General features: G+C 49.4%; 1 protein-coding gene across 2 annotated transcripts in view; it reads right to left on the bottom strand.

The window, feature by feature from the left end:
- GRIK3 (glutamate ionotropic receptor kainate type subunit 3) overlaps positions 1 to 19,812 on the bottom strand; it is an 87,849-nt gene that overhangs the window by 15,958 nt on the left and 52,079 nt on the right. For both annotated transcript variants that reach the window (XM_071767772.1, XM_071767773.1), the window contains 6 exons: positions 16,081 to 16,254; positions 14,218 to 14,361; positions 11,122 to 11,229; positions 7,617 to 7,730; positions 5,849 to 6,052; positions 300 to 523 (listed from right to left, as the gene is read on the bottom strand). In XM_071767772.1, coding sequence (XP_071623873.1) covers positions 300 to 523; positions 5,849 to 6,052; positions 7,617 to 7,730; positions 11,122 to 11,229; positions 14,218 to 14,361; positions 16,081 to 16,254 — 968 coding nt within the window. The remainder of the gene's footprint in view (positions 1 to 299; positions 524 to 5,848; positions 6,053 to 7,616; positions 7,731 to 11,121; positions 11,230 to 14,217; positions 14,362 to 16,080; positions 16,255 to 19,812) is intronic.

Raw genomic sequence — 19,812 nt, 5'->3', positions numbered from 1 at the left:
AAGCAGTACAAAGGGTGTAACCTGGGCTGTAGGAGGTAACAAATTTCCCCTGTGGGCAGCTCAGCTTTGGTTTTCCCAGGGGGTTTGCATCACCCCTACAACCTCTGAAACACAAGTCCAAAACCAAGCAGGGGATGGGAGCCCAGCAGCAGTGAGCAACCCCATGCCAAGAAAAAAAAGTCATTTATGGCACAGGTTTGATGCTGCAGCTCCTGCTGGGTGGGCAGATCCTGGGCGTGGGGAGGGGCAGCAGAGGTGGCACGATGGCAGCAGGGAGGGGAGGACAGGGGGTCCCTTACCTGGCTATGACAAAGAGGACACAGCTGACCCCCAGGTAGGCCAGGAGGATGTACATCCAGATGTCAGGGGAGAGGGGGTTGAGGAAGGAGAAGACGCTGGGGTTGGTGCCGTTGGGTTTCCTGTACAAGATGCTGACCCCAAGGGTCATGAAAGGCTTGGAGAAGTCGATGGCTTTCTCCCGAACGTGGGTGATGGTGAGAGGAGCAACAGCCAGATCAGCTTTCTGTGCACAACAGAGGGGGAGAGAGAGAGGAAAGGTCACAAACCAGGCACTTCCATCCCCTTGGAAGCACCCCTGGCACTCACACTGCTGTTAGGAGGGAGCAGCCACATGCAGGCTCCTTATGGGTTAAGAGCTGAGTTCATTCCCTCTGACTAAACTTTTATTCAGGTTTTTAAAAAAAGCCTTCAGTGAATCCATCCAAGGCTACCCCAGTGTCAGCTGCCTTGCTTGGGTCTGCAAATCACTCTTTGGTACCAGAGGAAATGCAGGCACATCCATGAGGTTTCTGAAGTTGCAGGGTACCCCCCCCCTGCCAGGTGCCTGGCAATACCTGTGCAGGATTTCTTTAACATCTGGTTGTGAAAATTAAAATTCTGAATTAACCATGAGCGATAATTACCCAGAGATAGAGTAGATTTGTCATTACCTGCAAACTTTAAATCAGTATTAGCTGCCTTGCTAGAACGTGCTTTACTCCAGCAGAAACTGGGTTCACTGTGGAAATTGGTGAAGATTTCTGGCCCAGACTGGGGAAGAAAATCAGACTAATGATCTCCTTTGACCTTGGAAATCTGTGATGAGTGCCAATGGAATATTTTTAAATATAGGAATCTGTGCCTTTTTCTATAAGAAGAGTTTCTACATGAGCTTTTATCCATTATATATGTACACGTCTGTGTGTGAAAGACTCTCCTCCTCCCAGAACACAGCTTTAGAGGTCCTGAACAGAAGGGTTTCAAGAATTCTTTAACAAGGGTAAAAAAAAATATATATATTTCTAATATAGCTCTTTAGCCAAGCCCTGGCTTTTTCTCTTTCCTTGTCACTTCCCAAATGGAAATATAATTCTGCCACAAGGCAGAAATGGCCAAAAAAAATGCAGCACTTTCCATCCTCTGTTACTTCTGTGGGGGTGTCCTGGCTCAGCAGGGAAACCCAAAGAAGGTGCTGAAGGATTTGGCCATGGGTTCCTCTGGAGGAGGAAAAATGAGCAGTTTTGTGGTCAGTGCTCACTTGCCTGAAAGTCCCAAAGCCAAATTTGTCAAAATGATGCAGCCAGCCAAAGAACCACTTGGAGTTTTATGCTTTACCACGGAAAATGGAGAGGAATTTGCATGGATGCCCAAGGATTAAAATGCTTTTAGTGCAGAAATTAAATTTTACTCTGTCATTTCAGCAGCTCCTGTGATGTGATCACAGCCCCGTGTCCTTGGCAGGGAATGGCACCCACAGGCAGGTGTCAGGGAGCCCATTCTGCTGTCCTGAGCTGCACTTCCACATCCTTTTTATCAATGCAGATTTTTCTGAAGGTGGCCTCTAATTAGGGGGTTGCTGACTGAGAGGATCTGAACCAAACCCCACCGAGGGTGAAGCTTTCATTTGTTGTGCTCTGCCATTACAAACTGAGCAGTCAATTATCAGGCCCTGGCTGCTTCCTCCCCTCAGCCCCCAGTTTTCTGCTGTTGCACGGGAAGATGGGTTTTATTAAAAATGAGGAATTATAGCTACTGCCAGTTGCTCAAAGGCCCTTGTCCAGCAAAACCACTTAAGCACCCGTTCCTCTTTTACTGGAGCTTGCACGCCTTCCAAGTCTTATGTATATTCCTAAGTGTTCTGCTGAATTGAGGCCAAAAAGATGAATTTTGCCAAGACATGGACACCACTTCTCTAACACACCCAGAAGGGTTGGATCTCCTTATTCCCCCACTCCCACAGCCTTTGCACTTGGGTGGAACTGATCGGAGTTCAGGGGGTGCTCAGTGGTGTTCTCTGCAGAGATATTTTGGCTTTTATCAGCAAATGCTGAGCTTATCTTCAAGTTCTCAGCTCTGACTGGAAGGGAGCCTGGAGGTCAGAGCAGCTCTGGCACTGTGGAACCCCTGCAGCATCCCAGTCACAGCCCAGCTCACAACCAGCATAAGCACCAAGATAAATATTTATTGAAGAAATTAAGCTGCTTCTGTGCCTATTTCACCAGTCTGAGTTGGGTATTTACATCCACTTATCACATGTATGTTGCCCCAGAGAGAGGTAAATAGTGCAGCCTTCCCTTGGTTGTTATCCCAGGGTCTGCCTGGCAGCATCCAACTTCCCTCCCTCAGCCTCTGCTGAGTGCAGGGACATTAATGGGAACGTGGCACTGTGGTGTAGTGTGTATTTTCCACCAGAATTTACTGTCAATAAATGCCCATTTATTGTGAAAGTGTTGAATCAGCTGTCATAAATCGTCCCTAAGGACAAATATTACATCTTCTCTATAGTTACCATTGGCAGGGATTTCCATTAGAAACCCTATTATTTTTCATGCCTTTTTTTTATTCCCACATGAAGTTTCAGATTGAATGGAAATTTGATATGCACTGTCTCAGCAGAAGACAAGTTTTATTTGTGAATGAGTTGGTGCAAAATGTCCAGAACAACTCATTTTGCTGCTTTTATGTCATTCTCCCCATAAACAATAGGGAAGATTTGCAGGCATTCCTTTGCTGGACAAGTAGAATGCATGAATCAGAATGGATGGGGCACAATGCACAGGGAAGTTTTGCCTGGATCAGTAATAATTTCTATGAATAAACATCACTACTGATGGCAGGAGGAGCTCTGAGAGTTGCCAGGCTCCCCAAGCACTTTCTGGGTGCCCCCAAACCTCCCTCAGTGCCAGGGTTGTGGGTGAATACAGCTTTTATCCCATCTGATGGTTCCTTCCCTGGGGGTGACCATGGAGGGACAAGAAGCAACCAGGAGTAGTGAGGAAAGAGCCTGGTTCTCCACAGAATGGACTGAACTCCTCCCAGCCAGGATTTTTGGGGTGCTGAGCAGCAGCTGAAAGGCACAAGGAAGGAGTTTTTTGGCTGAATGAGGCTGTTGTCTCCAGGTCTGCTAAATGGGGGCCTGGAAGACAGGGTCATGCTGTGAGCTGCTTTGACTGTTGTTGCTTTTCCTGTTTATGCTTAAGGCCAGACTAGAAAAAAAGCAATTTTACAAAGGCTGATAGCCTAAGGCATTCCTGCCTGTGGCCAGGCAAGGCTGGATCAGAGAGAACAGGGGAAGGAGGATGATGTGTGACTCCAAAACAAACCAGGAGAGCTCCCAAACAGCCCATCCTCCATCCCCTGCTCTTCCAGGGGAGGTACCAGCATCCCTGACACTGGAATTCCCACCTGCCTGGGCTGCCCTGCCCAGCACCCATGCCCAGCCCTGGGTCACCCTTGCTTTGCCCATCTTCTTCTCCCTGCATTTCAGCCTCGGATCAGGTTATTCCTGATCGTTTACACCTGAATGATCCCAATTCTTCCCTGAGATTAAGGCAGCCCAGATATCAAACTGTGTGGGCAGCCCTGTTTTCATCACTACAACTTTGTTTGGATGCTGTCTCCAACACTTTCCCTACTAGGTGTGAAATAAGGGTGAACTTTCCCACTGCAAAGTTGCCAATCAGCGGTTCCTTTCCCCACACACACGATCTGAGGATGCTTGGATGCTGAGGAAGGGCCCCATCTGGTTGCAGTTTCACTTTTTAATGCTTTACATAAACACTGTTATAAAAAGCAATGACATTCAGATAAAGAAAATAATGGCTTCATATGGGGTTTGGGCAATGGTTATAAATCACTCCAAGGCGTGCACCCAACCACATCTGTAAGAAAGCAGAGTTCAAACTTGATGATACAGTAAAACCTGCACAAAAAGGTCCTTTGTTGGTCCTTTGTTCTTGCTGTGTGTTAAATTTGCTTTTTAAATAGATAGCCAGGAAATACTTGAATGCAGGGTGACCAGGAGTTTAGGGTGACTCAGTATGGCTCTTCCCCATACCTGCTTTGTGTCTTTCTCCTTTAGCTGACCCCAGCTTTGGGAATGGCTGGAAGCCTTCTGAGAGGCACTGGAAGTGATGTGGGTAGGACTGAAGGACAGCCTGGTCACTGTTACCTGTATCTGATTTCCTGCTTTGGAGCAATTTAATTCCTCTGAGTCCTGTGTTCCAGGTGGGAAAGCCACAGAGCCTGGTTCCAGGGGCAGGACTGAGGAGCTGAGTCCTGGAGCTTCCCAGCCTGTGCTCTGCATCTCTTCCCATCCATGTCACAAACAGGGCCAGAGCACCAGTGCCTTCCACTGGGAAGCCAAGTGTCACTTGTCTGACTTGTTGTGTAAGAGGCCATGGAATGTGTATTTTGAGCTGTACGGAGCTTTCTGGAGGCTAAAATAGCAAAGCAGGTTTGCACAGCCTCTGGCACATTCCCCGTGGGACTCAGTGTCCCCCCAGGGCTGTCCTTGTGTGCCCTTCCTGCTCCCTGTGAGCCTGGGAAGGGCTGCAGCACCCTGAGCAGCACTTTGTCCCTGTAAGGGACATAACCATCATCATCTGCATTTACAGATGGAGGAAGCATTGCACAGAAACAACTCGTGCAATGTCCTTTAGGGCAGAGAAGCCAAATCCAGACACATAACCTGGATCCCTGAGCCCCAGCTCCTGCCTGGCACTGCAGCTCAGCAAAGCTTCACTGCAGTGACTCACCCAGCAAATACTTTCTGCTCACACCAACTGTCAGAGCATCACAGCTGCTGTGGGCCAAAGTGGCATCACTTTTGTCTCTGTTCTGCTCAGGCAATGGCTTCAAAACGTAGCCAGGAACAGCAGCCGTGGGCCCAAGGCTCCTGGATGCCTGAGCAGGGAATGCAGGAGGGAGCTGGGCTGCAGCTCCAGGAGAGCTCCCCCTGCTCCCTGTGCTGCTGAGATCAGAGATTCATTTTGTCCTCATCTTTCCTTCCCGAGACCCTTTCTGGGAATAAGAGATCCATAAGAACAGCATCTTCCCTCACCTTCCCAACTGGGCTTCGGGGATCCCAGGATGTGCTGGAGGCAAAATATCTAATTAGGAATCTGAGCAAGCTCTGGCTCTGAGCTTCCAGACCAGGTGACTTTTTGGTGGCTGTGAGAGCAAAGCTGCCACAACAGCTTCCCTTGTGTTTACTGGGCTTTTAGAAGGGGCTGAGGATGGAAAACTCTGCTGCAAGAGGGAGCTCCGTGTCCCGGGGGGCTTTAGAAAACAAACTGCTTTTATAAAAAAACAGATATTAAACCGTCCCCTGCAGCAGCCCAGCAGGAAGGGTCTGGGGCTAAAGCCATGGAGCCCATTTCTGTGCTGTGAGAGTGCCCATGGGCAGAAATTCTGAATATTTGGAAGACCGAGGCAAAGAGATGAGGCAAAGAGATGAGACAGAGATGCTCTTCTCACAAACCACGCAGCAGGGCCAGGACCTTGCTGAGGGTGCCCTGACCCATCCCAGCTCGGGCATAGCCACCCCTCACCCCCAGGTGTCACTCACATGGTCGATGAGCTCCTTGATCATCCCATTCCACTGCCCCTTCTCGTCCTGTGCCCCGTACTTCCCGTCCTCCACCAGGCGGATCTCGTAGCTGAAGCCCAGGATGATGGATAACTCCTTCAGGAGGTCGATGCAGTAGCCCTCAAAACGATCATTCCCAAACAGGGCCGTGTCGGATTTACGGAACATCACAAAGGGCTCCTCCTGCACGAGGGGAGGCAAAAATTCCCCCATCAAAGGTCAGTTGGGGGTCCCAGTTCCCACCAGGGCAGGAGCACCCTCGGGTCAGCCCCAGCCAGGAGGCTCTGGCTCTTCCCAGCAGGGCTGGCACTGTGACATGTTGGGAATAAATTAACTTTGCACAGCACATCAGCTAATTAGCAACCTTGTTTACCCCACAAAATTTAATTTTGTCTCTTCCGAGCAGCCAACTGTTTTCCATTTGGTAGGATTTCAGGGAGAAAAAATAACCATTTCATGCTCTGGAAATTATGAGTGTTGAAAAACAATAGCAGTGGGGAGGACAAAGTCAGCCCCGAGCCCTGCTCAGCAGCAGCACCATGGATCCTCACACAGTCCCTGTCCTTCCCTGCAGCCAGCAAGAGGCTGGAGGGATAAATCCAGGGTGAGGGAGCTGGTGCTGGCCCTACACAGCCCCCAGTGCAGCTCACCTGCCTCCTGGCCTGCACTAAGTGATGGATATGGGTCCCTGTCTCTGCCATCTGCTCCAGCTGGGGCTGTATGGGAAGGTTTTGGGGTGTCTTCAGTCCCAGCAGTGCCAAGCACCAGCACCAGAGCTGTGAGACCTCTGCCACCCCCCAGCTCTGGGCAGGGAGCACAAGGGAGCATTTGGAGCAAGACTTGCAGAAGGAGAAAGCAAGGCTGAAAACCTCAAGAGTTGAGCTTGGTAAATGCAGCTCCATCAAACCCTGCTCTCCCTGGCCACCCCCTCAGCTTTCTCCTTTGGAATTAGTGCTTTGTTTGGGAATCTGCTGAATCTCTGGATTCAGATATAAATACAGTGGCTCTGGAGCAGCCATAAAGCTCTATTAATTTGGGGAAGTGCTGTAGGGATCCCATACATATTTAACAGCCCAAACGCTGAACATTAGGGCCACGCTTGCTTCAGTAATGCATCTCCAGGTCTCCAACATTTCCTAGGGGGTAATTCTGAACTCTGTGAACCACTTATTCACGGACTATTTCACAATTTATTACTGAAAATGGCCAGACATCCAATTCACAAGCTCTCTCAGTTTGCTAATCGATTTCTCAGTGAAGGTGCCCTCAATTTCATAACTTCACAGCTCCCATATTGCTTGGGGAGAGTGGCACTGGCTGCTGGGGTAATATTTCTCTTCCAACAAGTCCCTGCAATATGAGCAAAAGGGGAAAAAATAACCTTTCACGCTTTTCCTTTCAAATGTTCCTCCTGTGGCTTTTCTACAACCGTTTACACCAGTGTGGAAGTGTGGAAGTACAAGGGGGTGTTGCAAATGCAAATAAAACTTAAGGTTGTGGGTTTTTTTATAGGATCAAATATATGACACTGCAATTATTGCAGAGCTTGAGCCTAAGCACATTCCTCCCTCCCGAGGAATTGCAGGACTGATATTCCAGTCCTGAACTTATCTGCTGTCCCATCCTCTGTGCTGGGTGAGCAGTGTGTTAGGAGGGGTGGCTGATTTGGGAGGATGCTGTGGATTTTCAGAGCTATCCCTGAGGTTTTTTGAGGGTGGAGGAAAAAGACAGGCTTGAAATCTCCTACCAGGACTGTGGTGACAATCAGAGATCTGTTGCTCAGTGAGTCCGTGACATTGGGGCCTCGTCCCTTGGAAATTTCTGTGATGTTCAAACCATCAGAAGGACTCCAGGCTCCAACCTGAAACAAAGGCAACAAAGGAACATGCGAAACATCTGCCTTAAATTACTCTCAGCATCCTATGGGCCTGGAAAGCAGAGCTCAGTGCTTTCATCTACAGAAGCAAAACTGAAATTAACATTTTTTCATCACCTAAGTAGCAGGCTTCCAAATCCCTGGTAGGGACCATTCCTATCCTCTGCAATGTGGCAAATCCCTGCAGGGAAGTTCCCTGCTCCTGGTGGCAAACCTGGAGCAGGGAATGGCAGCAGAGTTGCTGCAGGATGGGTCCAGTCCCACTCAGCCACGGTTCTCATCCATTTGAGGTGCTCTGTTTTTCTCCAGCTGTCAATTTTTAAGAAATTATGAGACTTTGCAGAAATCTATTGACCCAGAAATAGCAAAACGTGTCTCTATTTAAGAGAAGGCATCTGGGCAACTCTAAGCCTGTTAACCTGATCTCCACAGTGCAGGGAGGCTTTGGAAGAAACTTTGAAGGCAGGACTGGCTAAAGGACTGTGACAGTGAGATAAAGGGTCAGGAAAGCTGGAGGAATATGGATTGCTGCCAGCAAAGAGAGCAGGGTGGCCACACAGCCAGCCTGACAGGGAGAAAAGACAAAAAACCCCACCTGGAAATAGGAACAGAATAATCTATCTGTAGGGTCAAACTGTGAGATGGAACTCAGAAACAAAAAGCAGACAGCTCGAACCCACTGGGGAGCCAGGCACTTCCAATATTTTATTTATTACTATTTTAAGATTCTTCAACCTCTTCAGCAGTCTGAGGAGAGAACTTGGTTTTACTGCATCCCCCAAAAAGAGACTTTGTAATGAGCAGTGCTGCCTGGCAAAAAAATGTCATAAATTCTGGAAGAGTTTCCATGAACTTTGCGAAAGGTTTTAAATATTTCAGGTAAAACCTAAGCAGCTCCCTGTATCTCCCTTCGATCACACAACAGCAGCAGTGTCAAAAGATTATTATTGTGCATGAGAAAAGAGGAACAAGTTGAAGAGGCCCTTGCTAGCAGTGCTGTAGGCTCAGCCAACTCTGCCTTGCAAAGTTTCCTTTAAGAAAATTAAATACGTGGCACTTAAAACTGAATTAATCAGTTTAAAATATTCAAACGGGAAAGAAAAAGGAAAAAAAAATGTATTAAGAGAACTGTGCAAGTCAGATAGTCAAACTACATGTAATTAGGTTTAGTTAATACTTCTGTAATCCCTGGAACATCCAGGAGGTATAAGGATCAGGAGCTCAATCCTAAAGCTCAACAAACATAAGCTATTCTACATAAAGCACAAGCCGTGTGAGATTTGTTTGTAGTTTGGTGTTTTGTTATTTCAGATTAACTATTGACAGAAACCTAGCTTCAACAGAGATTTGACATTGATACTTTAAAACCCCTCTAGAGCTGACAAGAAGCTTTCAAAAAAAAAAAAAAAAAAGAAAAAAATAATAGTGGGAACTGTGAAATCTCTGAATTGTTGGAGACAAAAGTTGAACGGCTGAACAGAGAATGCATCAAGGTTTGGCAGCTTCCTATGGGCTTTGTGTGACACACAATAGCAATAAATCCAGCTGGTGCCAGCTCCTCTCCAGTACACCTGAGGAGTATTAGTTTGACAGATAGATATTGCAGTTGTACTTAAACATTTAGATTCACACCGTATCCAACTCCTCACATGTTTTCCTATTATTCTACCCACACAGCTCTCTGGCAGTCCAGTGGTGCCCCTGTACTCCAGAAGGATGTATTGGGGTTTTTCAGTTTAGACTATAAACAAAATATTTGGGGAAAAAAAGGAGTCAAGCTAGAAGGATCATCTCCTGCTCAGCCCTTGTGAGAAGGAGGCATCTTCTGCTCCTCTCCTGCCTCCCCTGCTCCTCTGATGGCATCAGAGGCTGAAGGTCATTGGGTTTATTTGAAATGTTTTCCTTGTATTTGACACTGCAAAATACCCACTAGGAGAATGCTGTGGTGACCTCGAGATTTTTTTTACACGAAGCAAAGGTGTGGAAGGATGGCCACGATTTCGTTCAACGCGAAGGAAAAACAAACTGGAAAAAAAAAGGGGGGATGGAGGAGTCAAACCCCAAGTTTAGTCCAGGGGAGCTTCACTGTGCAAAGATCCATCCCCTCCAAGCAGGGAGATTGATCAAACTCCTGCCTCCTGCCTTGGGGCTGCCTCTCTGCTCCTGATTAATTCCCTGTCCAGAACCAAGGAGTCATCTGTGCAGTCTGGCTGCTTGCTGCATGGTTAATTGAAAATTCCCTCTTTCTGCTCGGGGCTGACACTTCCCGTGGTACCAGAACCTGTCCCCATGCCCAAAGGTTCCAGGGCTCATCCCTGCCTGCCAGCAGCCACCTTGTGTGCATCAAAAAGCAGCAGATTCTGCTCTAGAAAGGCATTTGCTGTCCAACTTGCTCCTCTCAATCTGCAGGATGGCTTCAGCAGAAGGGGGGCTCAGAATTCCCTGCAGAGGTTTGGGCTTTGGGAGCCTTCCCAGCCTGGCAGGGAGCCTGAGGAGGGCACAGCCCTGGGCAGGGCTGGTGTTTTTATCAGCTGTCCCTTTGGGTCACTGCAGGCCACTCTGCTGCTCTTTTTGTTTTAAATGACCTGATCTCACCTTGAAACCTGGGGTCTAGGAGCTTTAATGCTTCCCACGTTGCCTTTTTCTTTTGTTTTTTAAAGTCATCGAAGAAAAGGAAATTAAAGCCCCGTGAACAACTGAGAATCAGATATGCACATCATATTTCTGTGCCTAGAGGAGATTTGCACTAATTAGGAGGATCTGAGGCCGTGGCCTTTGTGATGGTCTCCTCTGGGTGGCCAGGCAAACATGGCCACCGAGTGGGACCCCTCCAGCCAGCCTGGCAAAAGCACACGTTGCTTTTCTTCTTGTTATCCCTAAGCTAACACGGAGAAGAAAAAAAACCCAAAAATACACATGGCATCCTCCTCCAAAATCTAAGCTGTAATAAGCTGGTGCCATTTCAAAGCCTCAGGCAATTTTCATTGTGGGAAATCACACTGAGATGATGCTTTCAAGAGCTGTTGCCTCCTCAGGGGAAAAATAACATTCTGTAAGCAAAATGGGAGGTGAGACAGGCTTTACTCCTGCCACCTTTGGCCCGGGCAAGGAAAGGTTAATGGCTGCTCAGAAAGTTTCTTCTGCTCCCATTATCCCAGGAAAGTGCCACAAGCACTGCTCTAATCCCACACACTGACTTCAGGGTAGTGAGTCATGGATGAGACATGGAAAAGGATCTGAGAAATCCCACAAAGTAAATATCCTTTTACAGAAAAACCAGCAAACCTGGAAACAATACAACCAGCAGCCAGTTTCTGTGTTGCCTGAATATCTTAGTTTGACTTAGCCATATGGAGATGAGACAAACCCTGCCTACCTTTTCAAGACCATCTTCTTTGAGGCTGATGATATCCAAATCAAAATCTGTGCGCAGACCACTGGTTTTATTGAAGACAATTCGTCCTGTTAATCCTTCCCATTGGGCCTGTGGAAGGGAGAAAAAGCAGCAGGGTTGTTACTTGGTATTGTAAATAATCTTTTGCCCTCCACTCTATGTTCTTTTGATCAGTCCTTATACTGGTTCTGTGTCCCCAGTAATCACCTCTGTCACTGGTCAGGCTGCAGATGGAGCCGGAAATTTTCTTAACTCTCTTGTAGTCCTTGCTACAATTTTTGTTTGCACCTTTTGTGTTCACCAGCTGTTGTGGGACATGATGACTCAGTAGAAAACTGCTTGCATTTATCATGGCATCCTTGTGTGCTGCATTTATCCTTGTAGTACTGATAAATGCCAGGCTGCAGGGAGCCCGGCTTTGGGACTCCAGTCAAGTTCATAAATAAACCTTTTTTTGTGTGAAGGTGCTGATGCCTCCAAGGTGTGTGGAAGCAAAAATGTTCTCCATGCTTCCCTCCCTCCTTTCAGATGAAAAGTGGAGCAGAAGAGGCTGTGTTGCTGTGGAAGAGGCAGGGGATGTGGTGGGTGTGTGCTGTGCCAGGAGCCCTGGGTCAGGTTTTGGCAGCGTGAGCACAGGGAAGGTGCCCAGAGGGGCCAGGAAAGCCCCAATCCTGAAGATTGTCAAAGCTTGATGGGATGAGGTCCTGCATGGCCTGGTCTGACTTGGGAGCTAGTTTTCTGCAGAGCAGGAACTCAGGGTAAAGATACCCAGCTTCATTTCAACCAGAACGATGTTACGATGCTGTTTGTTTTCCTCCACACACCAGACTGAATCTCTGTGATTTAGGAAGGGAAAGAGCCCCAAGTGTCAGGCAGAAGCTGTGTTAGCAGAACAGGTGCTAAAGGACAGCATGGAACACGGTGCCTGCTCTGCCAGGGCTGCTGCTGGGATGTGCTGTGAGCACCTGGCCCGGGGAGGGTGGTCCTGCAGGAGTAGGGGTTCTGGCTCCATCCCCTGTCCTGCAGGAGTTGGGGCTCTGGCTCCATCCCCTGTCCCCCAGGAGTGGGGGATCTGGCTCCATCCCCTGTCCCGCAGGAGTGGGGGTTCTGGCTCCATCCCCTGTCCTGCAGGAGTGGGGGTTCTGGCTCCATCCCCTGTCCCGCAGGAGTTGGGGCTCTGGCACCATTTCCAGCCCCGCAGTCACATCTCAGCTGGGACGGGAGCTCTGAGCCCCCCCTAGCCCTGAATCTGCTCCCTGCGTGGGAGGGGGAGCTTCAAATCCCCCCGTAGGATGAAGGTGCCATCCCGGATTCTCCTGGGGGTGGGAGGCGTGTTTCCCAGACATTCTCTGGCTCTTCCTCATTATTTCCCGAGCAGTAATGACAGCCTTGCTCCCAGCCTCGCCACCCCTGGGTTTTGGGGAGGGCTGTGCTCTTGTGTTGGTTTGCCGGAGGGACACGGAGCCCCCCGGGAGCCAGGGGAAGCTCGGTTGTGTCCCGGTCCCGACTGGAGCAGAGGTGGCATCGAGCCCGGTGGAGCTGGGGCAGAGCAGCACCGGGCTCAGGGCATCGCCAGGGCCACCGGACCAGTCCCTTTGTATGGCCCGGCGGGGTGACAGCCCCGAGTGACACCTCTGCAGCGATCCAGTGGCCCCGGGGCTGCAGCCCGGGCATGCCCTGCACCCCTCCCTGCCCTGCTTTGTCTTGCCGGAGTTGAGAGGGAGCAATTACTGCGTGTTCTGCCTTGCGATGGGGAGGAAACTTCTCCCTGCAACGAGCTGACACTGTGCCAGGAAGGGAAACAACAGGCAGGCACCGGAGTGTGCGGCTCAGGGTAATTTGCAAAAGGAGCCAACCAAACAAATTATTTACAGTCTCTTTTGGCAGCCAGCTGGAGCAGCTTTCTGCAGAAAAGAACAAAACACGAAAAGGGAAAGAGAGAGAGAGAGGAGAGATAGCATCTCCAGTGCCTCTGAAGAAAAAGTTCATTCTCTCTGCACAGGGAATCATTCTTCCTTTCTCCTCCCCTGTGCCCTGCAGCTTGGGCAGCACCTGGTGCCTGGCTGGGGTCCCCCCGGGTGATACTGCAGGAAAATCATAGCAACGATGAACAGCGTATTTCTGTTCCAAAACCTTATGGGGTTTTATACCCAGTCCATGGGGTGTGGCCCAGACTGCACCCAGTGTCCTAACGCCCCACCTGAAGAGCCACAAACCTAAAAGTTTAAAAAGGCTGTGGGATAACTAAGGGGGTTTTATCATAAAGACCTATCTGGTAGTGTCTGCAGTATCTCCCTGCAGCTCTGCCTTCATTTGTTTTCCTATGTGAAGGCTCCTTCTGGTAGACACAGCAAACCCTGGGGTGTGTGGAAGGGTGCATGCCTGGGGCTTTTTGGGGGGGGCTGCCAGCCTCCTCCCTGCCCTGCTCTCTCTTGGTGAGCTCACAGCTCAGCAACACCCGTGGGCTGAGCCTCCTGGTGTGCTTAAGCCAGAAGCAAACAGACAATTACATTGGCTAAACAGAGAAATCAAAGTGAAACAGAGAGGGAACAAAGCTGCCCCCTTGCTCCCCTGCCACCCTCCTCACTAAATCCTCTGCTCTGCCAGTCCTCAGCACGCAGGCAGAGACACAGAGCCCTGCCAGCCTCACCCCCAGGACTGAGCTGCACTGAATGCCCTCTCTGCCCCCCGAGCAAATCTTCCTGTAGAAGGCAAATGGCTCCTGCTCTGCTGAGAAGCAGCCTCAGAGCAGTTCAGGTGCTCCTGGTGCAAGAGGAGTCCAGGGCGAGCCCGGGTGATGGCACGGGAGAGCTCAGCTTGGTTTGGATCATTTGGCACTGCTGAACGGGTGGTCTGTTGAAAGCCAGGACAGGATTTTCCCTCCCTGGGTGCACTCAGCAGCATGATGTGTGTCTGTGCTTCCATCCAGATGCACCTGCCCAGGTCGAGGGGATTTTTTTACAACCCTGTACCTGCCAAGCCTCAGCCACGAGCTCCCTCCGTGCCTGCTCCCCGAGCAGCTGCAGGGGAAGTTTTGTGTCGGTGGGAAGCAGCTGTGGGTGCAAATGATGCTCTTACCTCCTTTATGAAATTCATGAAGCGGCCTCCAAACCTCCAGGCTTTGTGGCGGTGGCACTGCAGGGAATTCACTGTCATCTGAGGGGCTCTCTGGTAGCAGACGGAGACCACGTGCACCGCATCGTACAGCAGAGCAGCATCTGTCTAAAGTAGAGGGGGACAGAGTCTGTGTTGGCAGTGGTTCCAGAGCAAGAGAGCATTCAGGCAGCAAAACACGGGGAGGTGTTGCAGAAGAAGCTGCAAGAACACCCTGGAAGTTGCCAGCAGCAGCTGGACCTGAGGGTTTCCCTGCCCACTGCTCTCATCCCACCTCCTGGGTGTCTGAGCCTGCAGACAGCACCTGAGGGCTTCCCTGGGATCTCAAGAGATTGTGCTCCCACACAGGACTTGTATAAACTTCTGGGCTGATCTCTCAGGCACAACACACCCCTCGGAACAGGTAACTCTGCACATGACAAAGCCTCAGGAGCATGTTTTTCCATGTAGGGTCTCTTTAGACTAAAAGATCACAGACTAAAACCAGAGACTGTGGCAATGTTGTTTGTCTCTGTGCATCTATTCTGGTTATTTCTAGCACATTTACTACTGTACTGTCAATCAAGGAAGCTAGCCAGTTCTAACTTTTTTTTTTTTTTTTTTTTTATTTCCATATAATGTGATGGGTTTAGATTCAATTTGAAATGCCCATTCTCACCTCCAAACACTGATCAAGAGAATTGGATTACTTCTCACTCCGATATGGCAAGACCTTCTAGTGAAAATATATTGTTTTCTGGCTTCAGAAAGCTACAGGACAGACATGGCTGTAGCAGCTGCATAATAAAACACTCTAAAACAAAATAATACAGCAAATAACTGGGCAAATAGCTAATAAGCCGTGACCCTAGAGAAAATCCTCCCATGTTGGCAGACATCCCTCTGAGCTTCCCTTCCTGCAGCACCCAAGCATGAAGAGCAGGGACTCGACCTGCATCTCATGGGCTTGTGTTTGGGGCTGGGGGAGAGGGGGTGCAAGAATGTGTCTGAGCAATTCTGTGCTGAATTACACACTGTAATGCCCAGCTGGGATCAGGCCCCACTGGAACAGAGACAAGGAAAAAATAAATAAAGGCAGGACCCCCTCTGAAGATGCAAAGAAAGGGGGAGAGGAGGCAGTGGTGGGGAAGCCACAGAGCTGTGGGCAGTGGATGCTGCAGTGATGGGCAAGGAAAGGCAGAAGGCTGAAGGAGAAACGTGGGGCTCTCCACTGAGGAAAAAATAAAAAACCAGGACGGGCATGAGGAGCTGTTTCAAGGTGAAAGTCTGTGAAGCTTTGCCACTTGTGGGAGGGGGTTCTGGCAGATCTAAAGGGAGAGGGAGGGAGGGAGCCCGTCAGCAATTCTGGGGGTCGGAGACAGCCTCCCAGGGAAGACAGATGGGAGAGCAGGTGCTGAACCTTCCCAGCAGTAACTCAGTGGAGCAGAGCTGCCATCAGACCCTAAAAGGAGTCATCAAAGCTGCAGCAAAGCTCGTCTCTGGGCAGAGCTTTGGCTCTTTCTCCCAGCATCAATCTCAGCACAGCCCTGTCTGTGCTCCCAGCCCCACCTGGGGAGGTGGCAGCAGCTGGAGCCCTGCGAGCCCCGAGGGGACAGGTCCTGGATGTCTCCATCATCCAGTGGGATGGGAGCATTTCTGCTCTCAGGGATGGACTGGCAAGGTGGTCCTGCCCTAACCTGGAGTGGGGCTCATGGAGGGCAGCTGCAGCGACCTCCTTCCCTGGGTTTTGGGGCACCTTTCTGGGCCCTTTCTGGGTCAGTGAGTACAAGAACCAATAACTATAACATTCAGCCCTTCCCTCTGGTCTGCTCCCCAGCCTCCCCATACCATCATCACACCACTCAGCAGGCCCAGCTCTGCCTTGGGTGCTGATTGCAGCCTCTCCATGGACCACTTCTCGATGATGGAGGAGACGTGGGGGTTCTCCACGTTGAGGATCCTGAAGCCGGTCAGGTTGACTCCGGAGTAGCGATACGGTTCTAGATCCAATGCATAAAGGTCCTGGAAAGGGAGAAACCAGTTTAAATGTTTTGTTTAGCTTTCTTGGCTTTGTCTTGTTCTGCACTGGTTCCTGGCAGACCCTGCTGAAGGTGCCCTGGTGGGTGTGGGGGCTGTGCTGTCAGATGCTGCCTGCAGAGACCCACGGGTGTCAGTGGAATTCAGTGGGATTGGGGTCTCATTTGTGCAGGTTCAGCCCCACACAGCAGGGGGAAACTCCTGGCAAAGGACTCCCTCTCTGCATAAAAGAGACAAGTGAATTGTGAGGAGCAACCCAGAACTCTGTAGCCGTGAAAAAAAGAGGCTTGGAAACAAGGCAGGGGTCCTGTATCCCCGGGGCCTTTCCGTGGAGGATTTTCTGGGAGTGCTGAAGCCCGCAGGGTGCTGCAGATGACAGAGTAACTCAGTGCAGAATGCCAATTTGCAGACAGCTATCAAAGAGGAACTAAGACGCATTTCTTGACATTACGACCAGCCTACACAGTCTGCAAATGAATGAGAGTGCCCTTTATCCAATTTATAAAAGCCCCAGCCAGGCAGTGCTCAGCTCTGCTGGCAGCCAGCCCACCAGCACTGCTTGGCACTGAGAGGGGCTCTGGGAGGCCTCTGCCCCTGCACTTTAATGCATCTCCTGGCTCTGCCTCACGTCAGAATATTAACTTCAGGGATTAACTTCAGTGCTCGGTAACCAGTCTGAGCAGTTTGAGGTCAGACAGCAGCTGATCTGCCCAGCAGAAACCCAGGGTCCCCAGCTGTGAGTGGAAGTGAGGGAGAATGGCAGTGGGGATGGGACTTTGGTAATGGGAATAATGGGTTGGATGGGACGTATCTCATTTGAGTTTATCCTCAACAGTTTCTGCAATTGTTCAATGGCTGTAAAAATGTGGGGAGGCAACAGCACTGTCTGCTTGTGACAGAGGGTGAGGGGGGAACCCAGGAATGATGTTCACTGCTCTCACCTGGGATTATAAGAAGAGTTTAAACACAGCATGAGATTACACGGCTGTTGCTGGTTTGTATAATGTGGCTTTACTGGGAGGCTGTGGCTTTACATGGCCAAGCTGTGGGCTCACCCAGACACAGTGTCTGTCACCAGCAAGCTCTGTTCTGTCCATGGGGGAGCTGGAAAAGCACTGGCCCTAAACCCCACTGCCCTAAGCAAAGCATAACAAAATCAGCACTTGCTAGCAACCCAGACTTCATTCTCAGTGGGGGAGCTGGAAGTTCTTACAGCTGTTTTGCTTTAATAAGCTTTGGAGGTTTGATCTTTTCCTTAAGCACTGGCCTCTGACTTTGCACCCCCAAGGCATGTGCTGATGGATGCCACAGTTTAATCTGCAGGTGCAGCTGGGGACCAAGTCATTAATCACACCCACAATGGAGTTCAGGGGCTTGCTTGTTTGGGTTTTTTTTTTCCCCCTGAAAAATTGCAAGTACAAACCTCCACATTTTGTTAAAGGGCATTGTGAAAACCAGGCTATGATGCTGACTTCTAAATGACTTCCAGTAACTAAGGGGCAAACACTTGTTTAACCTCAGACAGATGCTTGCAGCAGTCCTGTGCCTGACCACAGGAGGAGATTTATTTTTTCAGAATTCATAACTTTTTGTCAGAAGCTTCAGTTTGTATTCTGGAAATTGCTGTAGGGAAATAATTTTTCATTGCAAAAGCAGATCATGTCCCCCTCAGAATGTGACCATTTGTGACAAAGCTGATCCACCAAGCTCCAGGCCTCATGGTCAGTCTCCACCCAGCCCTGGCCACATTTTAGATCCTCCTGGTATTTTGGGTGCCCTCTCCACTGACCCTTCACTTCACCAAGTCCTATAGAAGCCAACCTCCCATCAGGGACCTTCTTGGTTCCAGTTTAAATCTCAGCTGCAACCTGATTTAGCATTTCCTGGAATTAGAGGATAATTAAGAGCTGAGAGTCAGGACACAGAGAGGTTGGGGGGGGGAACTGCTGTATCAGTTTCTTCTGGATTTTCTGCTTCTGCACAGAGACAAGTCGAAACATCTGGTTCTATTTTCCACCTCATCTACATCCCCTTTCACTCATTATTTTCTGCACTGCAGAATTAATTTTCCCCTCCATCCTACTGGTGCTGTGTCACGGGCCTCGGGTACACTGGGTTTAAGAGGAGTACCTGGTGATCAGCACCAGTGGCAAACTGGACCAGTTTGGCTTATCACATTCCTGGTTTGACTGGGAGAAGGCAAGGCAGGTTTTGTTCCCATTGACCCAAACCATGGGAAGAAATTCCTGCTTCTGCCTGGAGCTCCTGGAGCAGAGGCAGTGGGGAAGCTTCTGCATTTGAGGGCTCATTTTTCCAAGAGGCTCAGAAATTCCTAGAGCTGAGTTTAAGGGGATTGATCGTCCCTGCTTGGGACTGTGCAGGGTTTAAAGGCTGTGCTTGCATTAAAGGCTGAGCGGAAGAATTCCTCCTCCTCCTCTGCTAGGAAAGGCTGATGCTGCTCTTCAGGCTGAAGTCAGTGAACTGGAGTCTTGCTGCCTAGCAAAATGTTGAAGCATTTCATGCCAAGTGTTGATACACTGTGCTCAGTATTGACTGGGGACCTTTTAGAAACATTCAGTGTAACATAATAGACTAATTCATTAGCACCCCATGGGTCTAGTACCGGAGAAGCTGAAGCACATGCATTGCAAGCTAGGAAAACATTGCCTTAAGGAGTGACAGATTAAAATATCTTTCCCATGATATAACTGTTATTTCAGGAAAGCAGCATTAATTGTGATTGCTTATCTATTAATTTATTATAATTCTTCTTCTCCCACCTCCAGGCTGTACCTACATAAGAAATGTACTCTAGGCTCAGCTGGGGCTGATTAATAGGAGGTTATCTGGGAAATGCTGAAAGCTGCCTGGAATAGATAATGGCAGCAGGGGTAATTAAAATGTCTCTTGCATTCGGAAAATAAATTCTGCAGTTTTTAAGGGTTACTTTAGTCTGATTCTTTCCTGGAGGCAAAAAGATAAATTGGATTTTCAAAATCACACGGAATTCAACAGTATACTAGACAATAGCATCCAAAATGGGAACAGAAGTGGCATGCCAAAAAACCCAAACCACAATGCCTCCTGGAGCCGGAGAAGAACTGGCCCGTGTTTAATGAGAGTGGAGTTAATTTCAAGCTGAGTTCTTCTCATGCAAAATCAACCTCCAGTGCTGAGCTATTGACCACAGCAGGGCTGCTCCTGGCTTTTAAGGGAGACCGAGGTGGAGGCAGAGGAACACAGCCCCGGTTTTTGCTGTAACCCAGCCCCAGCACATCCTCTCTGTGGAACCAGGACCATTCCCACAGATGCTCCTCTTGCAGAGCGTGGGTAGCTGTGCTGAAATCAAAGTGACAGGGAGGGAAAATAAAACCAGAACCTACATCTGTGCAAAGCCAGAGCAGCTCCAAAGGAGTCAGCCAGCCCAAAAGCAGCAAGAGGAAAGACTGATGGCTCTCTGACTGTCAGTGCTGCCATTGCAGATGTTACAGCCACATCACAGGGTCTGATTCCCACCTGAAGACCCCCCTGGCCCTGCTCTCA

This window comes from Heliangelus exortis, chromosome 24, assembly GCF_036169615.1.
Source record: "Heliangelus exortis chromosome 24, bHelExo1.hap1, whole genome shotgun sequence".
NCBI classification, from domain to species: Eukaryota; Metazoa; Chordata; class Aves; order Apodiformes; family Trochilidae; genus Heliangelus; species Heliangelus exortis.
Note: the sequence above shows the minus strand (reverse complement) of the source record. Positions and strands in the feature narration are given on the sequence as shown.